The 9,183-nt window shown below is 51.4% G+C and overlaps 1 protein-coding gene across 1 annotated transcript; it reads right to left on the bottom strand.

Moving 5' to 3' along the window:
• Positions 1–1,702: 1,702 nt before the first annotated feature.
• Positions 1,703–4,695, bottom strand: LOC100902735 (ancient ubiquitous protein 1 homolog). The gene is made up of 6 exons (XM_029111529.1): positions 4,508–4,695; positions 3,518–3,768; positions 3,144–3,291; positions 2,259–3,020; positions 1,944–2,170; positions 1,703–1,844 (listed from the first exon to the last, which is right to left on the bottom strand). Exons 2-5 carry the CDS (start codon positions 3,745–3,747, stop codon positions 2,024–2,026), a joined length of 1,287 nt encoding a protein of 428 aa, XP_028967362.1. The 5' UTR covers positions 3,748–3,768; positions 4,508–4,695; the 3' UTR covers positions 1,703–1,844; positions 1,944–2,023.
• Between the last annotated feature and the right edge of the window lie 4,488 nt (positions 4,696–9,183).

The following is a 9,183-nucleotide window of genomic DNA, read 5'->3' as shown; positions in this document are numbered from 1 at the left end:
ACACACAGACACGTACACACACAGAAACAGACAGAGAAACAAAGCCTATATGTGCTTCTATTTGCCTCCTGGAATTATGACGATGAATGTAGATATTACATACATACCGGCGACTATACTAGAAACTTTTCCCCTGTATCTTCAAGAGCAACTCTATACTCTTCCGGGCTCTCCGAGAATACGGCTCACAAACGAAGCAACGTGCAGAAACACACACTCACAGAGTAAGGAAGAAACAAACAGACCTACACTCGGAATATAGGCGCGGTCATCATCAATCCTGGAATTACATGGAAGACAATTTGCCTGGCCGAACAAAGACATCCACGAAGGGAAGAAGTTGGACGAGTGGGGACTACTCGATTCCCGTTCCAAACGGTTCCATCGCAGCGTCGCTTCGCAACCGGTGTGCTCCTGAGCCTCGAGGTTGAAATCGTGGCCTTGAGTCCCACCGCTGCGTCGGAAACCACCTCGTGGACGCGAATGCAAATACACGTCCGGGTTGTTAGGAAACAGGAACAAAGCAACTTGAAGAGGATAAGGGTCTGTCATATTCATTTAGTTAGTCACAGGAGAATCGCGCTTAAGTTTGAATTGGAGTCGAAGCGTCACGGAAAAACGCGTGCATAAAAGAACCTACCCAGCTGACGTACTGCGTTCGGACATGCACTAACCCGCCCTCATCAAATCATAATTCAAACTTCGCATACGACCACATACTTCTCCTTGAATAATTATTCGATCCGTTGATGAATAAATCAAACGATCTTTTTATTCAAAAATCGTTTATTCACTGATTCCGGTGGGTCCCCGTCCTGTCTTCGATCTCAGAGAGAGCATGTCGAATTTTCCCAACCGAGCGAGCATCAATACTCAACTCCAGTAGCGCATAAACCCGACCGCGATAGAGGGGACTTCTCCCGAGAATAGAGGTTCCCGTCCCGATACTCCGGCGATCAGGTCCCGATGTCCCGGTGGCCGGATCCCGGTGTCCTCCTTCGATCCCTCACCATGCAAACTTGGAGCTGTCGAATCGAAAACTCGCGATCATTCCGGAGGGCGTCGAGGTTATATACGTCGAAACTGATTCCTCGTGTCCCTGAATTCTGTGACCATCGGAATCGGCGGTGTTGGAGTCTCCCGGACGGATACGCGCGGAATGCGAGAGCGGGAAACGCTGCAGAATGCCGACAAGGGCACCGGACGATTCCGAGCCGTCGGTGATGATTACGCTGAGGAAATGCCCAATCAATTCACAGACACGAATCGAACTGAGTCGAAAATTCTCCCTCCTATGTAACCATTCGGCAAACGTCGGACATCAGAGAAAGAAGCAGTCGCCGTGTATAAACATTATTATTCGATGCAGAGTTAGACGAACAAAATAGAGAAACAACAAGAACAAGTGAGGCTGACAACGGTAAACATGATGGGATGAAAATAAACAAATCTTGAGTATTTTAAAACACCCGTGTGTTCGCTCGTCCCACGTCGAGGACATGATGCCCGCTCGCCCCGGTGTTCTTCGCGACGTTACGGAGAGCTCGCAAGAGCGGTCTTCCCCCTATGCTTGCACTCGGGGGTCTTTTTCTGAGAATGTCACGCGACGCTTCGAGAGACTGTCACGAGAAAGGACTCGGACAACTCGAAACCAAGCCTCGGACAAGCTCGCCTTATACGCAATCATGAACGACCAGTTCAGTTGATTGAAGTCTGTTTCGCAACGAAAGCGCGACTCTTTATTCGAAACTTCCCCGCAATTTCTTCCGCAGACGATATCAACAGATAATGATCGACTCAAGACCTTAAGTGCGGACCTCGACGCTCGGCATACCCAAGAAAACCTGTAGAATCGAGACGTTCAGTTGAGCAGAGAGGGTCAATGGAAAAATGTTCACGTTGGGTTTATTGACGTCAGCATAAGATGACTCCTCGTCTCTCACCTTTTTCATCTCCCGTCGGGAACCATTTTACATTTTCTATTTTCGCGGGATGTGGAAGGATGGTTCTCGGGCTTCCGGGCTCAGATTTTAATGCCGTGCTTCTGGATGTATTTCATTCGAGCGTTCTCTATCAGTCGTGTTTTCCGCTCGTGGTACGATTGGAAACGCTCTTGAGCCGTCGAACCGAAGCTACTGGCTGATGTGTTGAAGGTCACCTGTACGTCCTTCTGTTGACCAAGAAAGGCGGGAAGGTCAGCTAGAGGAGACAGACAATTGCGCTTCCCCAGGGAGAAAACAACAATTCACGGGACTCACCGCTGTTTTCAAGAGTTCCTGGATGGGCATCGTTTGATTCGATGGTTCCCCCCGAGCTTCGACCGTGGGACGTTTCTCGGGGATATAGCTGACAACTCCGTCGATAATGCGGCTGATTGTTGAATCGACACTGTTGGTTTCCTGTAGATCTTGCATGATAACGTGCAGGGGTACGTCCGGCAGCACCTCCTTCACCTGATTCGCCATATGAACCAAGTACAGGTTACTTCGGGCGTTAGCCTCTTGACTCCGTCTGTGCACCTGGAGGCGCTCTCGATGCAGCCGTTTGACGAGTTCCTGCTTCTCGGCTTTCGTGTATGGAGTCGCGCGTACGCCTAATTGTGCAGCTAACATTTCTGCAACTCTTTGAGAAAATTCCTCGACCGTCTCCTCACGGCCGCGACTCACAGCTGGGAGTCGACAGATGTGGAAAGTTGTCCACGGACAAAACAAGAGCCATACGAGATCGGCGAACCAACTCGAGTCGAGGGTCGCGATCGACAAATCCCGGAAGGGCGACGATCTCGACGCTTTGATCGCAACAGCCTGAACTGGGACGTCGAGCTCGAACGGCCACGTCTGTGTGAACCTCATGAGAGCCGTGCCATTGCTTATTGCGGCTTCGGGGAAACCGAGCAATGTCACGTTCTGCTGCGACTGGATGAAGCTTTTTAGCGATACAACGTTCGGCTCCTGGGGTGACGAGAACGATTTATAAATATGGCCCCAGTTCAAAACACAGGGTATGTCCCAAACGGAGGGCTGCAACAATGAGTTATATAATTAATTACCGACTAGCTGCGTCTCCCATGGACCCGGGCTCGAACGCGCGAAATATTCACCTTTGAATCGAGAGTGCATAGACGTCTTTTGGTAGGTACTCACCAGAACGCAGGGTTGCAGGAGGTCCAGCATCCAATGGTCGACAATCGAGACATGGTTTGCAACAAAGACTTTCACCTCGGGATCCCGGTTTTTCTCCTCTTCAATCACAACGAGGCCCAGGATGGTGCACATTGCACGGACAATGTAACTGGAGAATATAGGTTTCCATGATATCAAAAGAATGATCTTCTGGATTTCCCCATTGATCAGCAGCCCGGATTCAGACAGATTCGAAACCATTTGTCTGTTTCGTTCGTCAGGTAGATCGAGGCCGGATCGGGGATCTCGATTGATGTTTTCAGAAGAACAGGAAACCGACTTATCGGAAAAAGTGAAAACTGGTTCTGTAGCCACAACGCTTGGTCGACGCTTACCATCGAATCACAGAAGTCTTTGGCAGCAAGAGGGTGACGAGGAATGTGTGAAAGCAGATGAAAACTCGCAAAAATCCTAGGACGACTCCCAGGGGCATGTACAGGCATAGCAGGGTCAGTTGATTGGGGATTCTTTCCAGATGAAAGAGAGTGTCTATCGAAGGTAACGGGTTCGCGGAAGGTCCTGGTGCCTGCGTACCTCGACTCGACGAGGCGTCGTCAGAAGACATCTCACATCGGTATAAATAACACTGGAAGTCGCACGAATGCCTTAGACTGTGAGCTCAGCCCGGACAGAGCGGGTAAGGATCATGGGAGACCATCGATTTGGGTGTCAGATCTCGAGAAAACAGCGGAATCGTTCCTCCGTCCGTCTCCCCGGATGATGTCGCACCGTCGGAACCGAGGACGGTCCGATTCTCTCCTCGACGGGTGCGATAAAACCGATTCGTCCCTCAAGAGATAGCGGATATCTCGCTCCATTGCTAGCAGGCTCGCGACTCGCTTCAACGAGCTGGGGGACACAGTTAGATCCAGAATATTCGCTCCCACTATGGCAAATCCACTAATCGGGGAGCGGTTCCGGGAAACGGGCTGCCCCATATCACCGGAGACGTCAGACAAGTCTAAAAATCGGAGATCTCGATTCTTGATCGAAATTAGAAAATCGCGGAGAATCCAAACCGAGAGTAAAATGCAGTTTTTGTCGCAACAACTTGTACAACAGGTGTGTCCACAATTGATCCACGGGATAGACCCATGCACGGAGCGATCAACTCTCGTTCCTCAATACAAGGGCTTTCGTAGAATGCGACAAGCTCACAAAGATCCGAAGAAACCGAAAGAACAAGGTAAATCCGTGGAGGCTCGCAGATATAGAACGAGATATTCTGAAAGTTCCAGATTTCTGTCGCACACCATAGATCACATCGATGCAGATGCAAATGAACGATGTCGACGGTGGCGATAGCAGCGTTCCCGAGAGCTAACCTTTTATACGATGGAGCGAAGGAGACTCCGGAAGGGGGCCTGAACCTCGGCCTAGCAAACAGATTCTACAGCATTTGCCAGAATTGCCCAATTCAGCTGTTCGAAGGCCACTCGACAAACACACGGCTCCAACAACACGAAGACCAGCCAGCGATCTGGTCGTCGTCGGGAGATTGTTGACTCTCACCTCTGTTTTCCTCGTAGCAGTAGCGGCAGCAGTTTTCGGTGGAGTTTTCCCCTCACAACTTCGTTAATTTCCGACAGGTGGCTGCATTCATTTGGCGGGAATTGTTCGTTTTGCTCGCTGCTATGCTATAGGGCACAGGAGTTTTGGCGACTACTACTGTCCAGAACAACACTGTTTTCAAAGAAGAATCACATTTGGACTCCCCATTCGGAACGCACACGTATCGACACGCCCATAACTTTGAGGTCGGATCTGGGTTTCGCTTCGAGTCGAGTTTCGTCTGATCAGGCGTGTGCGGCGGAACTTTGGCCGAGATCAGATGGCTCGTCTTCGGATCGAACATCCGAGGAGTTCGATTGGTCGAATTTTCTAACTGTGTCTCGCGAGCGCACTCGCACTGAACTACGCGTTTCGGAGTTCTTCCGCGTTCGACCTGCGGCGGCTGCGGCGACTGCCAATGAGCTGCTCCCCCTCCTCCATCCTTGGCAGACCATCGAGCTGAGCGGAGGAGGGAGAAGGATATTACAAATGCTTGAAGCGGGCTCCGTCGGGAGTCTTTTGAGAGTTTTTTTTTGGCGCGAGAAATCTCTTTCTTCGCCGGCCGCATCCAAGAATCTCTCGACAAATGTTTAGCCGGGTCCTCCACTTCCCTCCGATACCCGATTGGAAACTAGATTAGAAATTCGAGGAACCGTTCACGGCTACCACCCTGATCGCTGAATCTCGTGCTCAGCTCGAATCTTCTCCATCCAAGGCTCTAAACCCAAAACTTTTTCGGGCTGATCCACACAGCCAAGGTTTAACGTCCCGGGTACTGTTATTCACATTGCTTCCTCTAAACCCACACGTCACCGAAGAGTTCATAAGTATTCCCTTCATGACAGAGTGAAGGGTCCATGTGCCTTCACTGGAACTTCCAGCACATCCGGTGCAGCGACGGGCTGCGTGCCACGATTTCCCGAAGAATTCCTCCGCTCCGAGCATGGATGCCCTCTGGCATCGGAACAGAGCGTACTCTACGGCACTCTCGACGGCAACTAGGTCGTGCCTTCGACTCCAAACACAGAGTGTATAAGATCGCGGGTTATAGCGACACACGCTAGTCAGCTTGGCTCGTAAGACCCGGATCGCCATCGATGAAAACGCACGAATAGAAGACGGAGAGTCTCTCTCCTTCTGAACCAGATGGAATGAGCAACCACGTATTGCCGTATCAGGAAGGGACGCAACGAAATATTTGAAGAGGCCCAATTCGAAGTCGGCGGTAATTGCCAGGGGAGGAGAGGCGGGCCAAGCTATGTAAATGAATTCGATCATGCGAGTGTATGAAGCTTGACCCGTATCCGGTACGGGGGCATAGCAGATAGGGATGACGAAAGTCCCTCGCACGGCTAGGATTGCATCGCTCTGGTGGAAACAAGGCAGCGCCAAACTATCGAAACGTTCCGTCCACGAAGATCTTCTGCAGAAAGACTATTCATCCAACGACCGACTCTCGCGACGAGAAGAATTTTTTGTTCATCTCCTTCTCCTAGAGATGCGAAGGGATTGACATGAGTGAATTAGCTCCATCGACATTCAATTTAAATTCAGAATCAGAGACTTATCGCTCGCTCTACCGGCTAGAGAGGAAAGGCTCCTCTGTCGCTTATGAGGAATTTTTCGAATTTTCCGGGCTGAATTTCAAAAAGTGTGTGTACATCGGGCTATTCAGAAACGATCTTGAGGTGCGGTCGTTGGTCTCATGAACATTTCACGGGTGCGGCATTTTGATCTCGAAAGGGTGTCTGAATTCGGCAGAATCTATTAGCCAGCTTGCGTTGACTTGTCCGGCGTTCATTTCTCTATTTCCGACTTCGCGAACCATCGGGCTTTCCATCATGAAACCTACGAGCTTCTTTTTCTAGAGTCACCCTGGAGTCATGACGCTCAACCCTAACCTGGTCGGAATCTCAATGAGTATGGTTTCGGCTCCTTGAGCTCGGAAAATTGAGCGGGGTTGTCGATTCTCCGGGAGATGGATCTCCCGAAGATTGCCGTCACGTCATTCGGTGTGAAACATGTTCTGCCATCTCAATGCGTGGACAGGGACGGATTTTACGAACGTTCGGGACGATCGGAAGCTGAGAAAGATCCCAAGATCGAGTGGAGCAGAAACTTGAGCAATTACTTCGCAAATCCCGTCTCTCCGTATTTTCGTGCTGCAAAATGAAAATATCCTCTGCGGGAGGCTCTCTGGTTCGCGGCTCTGGAGGTGAGCGATCTCGAGTTTCTATCACCAGAAGACTGACTGGAGTATAATTGGCACAAATCGGAGTCGTCCGCATCGCACTTCAAGATTTCGGAGTCGTCCTTCAATCTCGATCTGATTCGAATTCGGAATTGCAGAGCCTCCGAGCAGCCGTCGACGAATCATCAACAGCCCCAGCGGCTCTCACATTTTCGAAATCGCCCCGAGCAGCCGCACTGGAATTCGAAAGAATTCGAGGGCTTCGAAGCGAAGTCCAATCATTTTGAGATGGTCGTTTCGGGGGGCGGGTGGCGGAGGCTAAGCGAGACGAGGCTCAACGACTCTTCTTCCGAAAGAGAGATTTCTGGTCTCGTGGCAGGCTCACTCTCAAAAAAGCGACCTCCGAGCATCCGAGTCATTCATCGGAGATTCGGCCTACCCCACGGACTCAGCTCCCTCAACTGTGAAAATGCGTCACCCGAATCCCTACCGCGGTCTACCAGTCCCGACGAACGACCTCCTCGACGAGCTGATAGCGTATTTGGACTCTTTGGCAGAGGAAGAGGAGGAGCCTCCTCCTCAAGGAGGCAGCCTCGCGCTCCTGGATGACGATATCTTGGAGCGAATCCTTCAGCCACACGAGTACGCCTGGATACTCGCAATTCCATTGGACCCGTTCCCTCTCCAAGAGCTCCCGTCGTTGGAAGGCTCGAGGCTGGCCGGTAGAAAGCGCTCGGATTCGTTGGTACTCGAAGACCGGCCAGCGAAGCGAGGGAAGATCTTCATTGACCTCACGCGGGACGAAGACGAGGCTGGACACCCGGGACTTGCTCCGACCCCGGTTCCGCAAGTCTGAGGCTCTTGATAAATCATCCTCTGGGCGGCTACGGAGCTTCTGATGAGAATAAATTCCGCCAGAGATGGTCCGTAAATCATCGTCAACATCACCACGACCCCGGAAGCTCTGCGGCGAGAAGTCCAAGAATAAATTATCATTATCTCTCATTCCCGATTTTAAAGAAATACATCCTCAAATTCTCGATGGAGCAGAACGATTATTATTCCAGCCTGAAATGATTGAGATCTGTCCTCAACAGGAGGAGGAGGCTTCCCGAAGTCGAAGCCCTCGTGGAGGTCGTGGATATCACGTCCAGTCGAGTTCCTTCGCCTCGACCGCTGATATGCACGAGGAGAAGCCTGATATATTCTATCGCAGGCTTTCGAGAATCGTGATCAAGGGCGAAATATGCGGATTTTGCGAGCCTTCGACTGCTCCTATCGCCTCGATGGGATTTAGATCAGGATATTTTCGAATCCTGATTCGATAGAATCCCACGACTTCCCGTTCAGTAGGGAACTAGATGCTCCCCGATCGCGGCTGGCGCACGCAGCGCTCAACATTGGGCAGGGACGTGAAACCTAGCAGAGAGAGAGAGTTAGGCAAAACGCGCTAGTTCCGTTGACACATCAGAACCGGAACTGCACGTCATGGTGTGTCAACTGAAGCCGACAGGACTGCCGATGCTGGTGGGACTTCGGACGCCCCCGATCCGGAGGACTATACTAGTTCACTGATCCTCTGCTGGGTTATAGAGCTTATCTGGACGGCCGCGAACGGGGGAAGGAAAGATAGGGGACGAGATCCTCCTGTTCACAGTCAATGATGATCGGCTCCCCGATAGCGGACCTGTGCTTCGATGAAGAATTACTTTGCCTATGCTGATGTCTCCTTCCGATCCTACTGTCGGAAACTTCGAGACCCAAGCGCCGAGTCTGCGTAACGGGAATCGGTCGGTCATGGGCAGAAACATGTTTTTCAGCAGGATTCGGAAATCATCGAGAACATCTTCGGAGAAGCCGCGGGATCCGGGACGCCGTTCGTCACCCCGTCGCACAACGCTGACGTCGAGGCGGTCAATACAGATCCGGACGTGATCGCTGGCGCGCTCAAAGTGCGCCCACGTAGCGAGGCGGAAACGACATTCTTGAGCATTCAGGGAGCAATGCCGCTCCCCCCCTTAAGGACTAGGTGAGTGATTAGACTTTCTTTTGTCGCTGGTCTCAAGTCGAATTCGTAGTCCAGAACGTCCTCGTCACCCTGAAGCCCCACCTAGGGCCCATGCCGAACATTTGGTAGCTTCCGGAGAAATTTCGTCCCCCTTAGTCGAGCATGATCGATCGCGTTCGACGCGATCCTCGAGCTGGCTCAGGAGATCACCTCGAGACAGATTTCGATATCTGCCGGGAGATCGAGGAGAA

Source organism: Galendromus occidentalis, unplaced genomic scaffold (assembly GCF_000255335.2).
Source record: "Galendromus occidentalis unplaced genomic scaffold, Mocc_1.1 scf7180000077448, whole genome shotgun sequence".
In the NCBI taxonomy this organism is placed as follows: domain Eukaryota; kingdom Metazoa; phylum Arthropoda; class Arachnida; order Mesostigmata; family Phytoseiidae; genus Galendromus; species Galendromus occidentalis.
This window is presented reverse-complemented; position numbering and strand designations above follow the sequence as displayed.

Bases quoted from the DNA above. Each gene is read 5' to 3' on its own strand.
- LOC100902735 (XM_029111529.1), bottom strand. From the start codon at position 3,747: ATGTCTTCTGACGACGCCTCGTCGAGTCGAGGTACGCAGGCACCAGGA. The intron at 3,292-3,517 runs GTAAGCGTCGAC...TATATTCTCCAG, and splicing joins AAGACTTCTGTGATTCGATG to TTACATTGTCCGTGCAATGT. The intron at 3,021-3,143 runs GTGAGTACCTAC...TCATTGTTGCAG, and splicing joins TCCTGCAACCCTGCGTTCTG to CCCTCCGTTTGGGACATACC.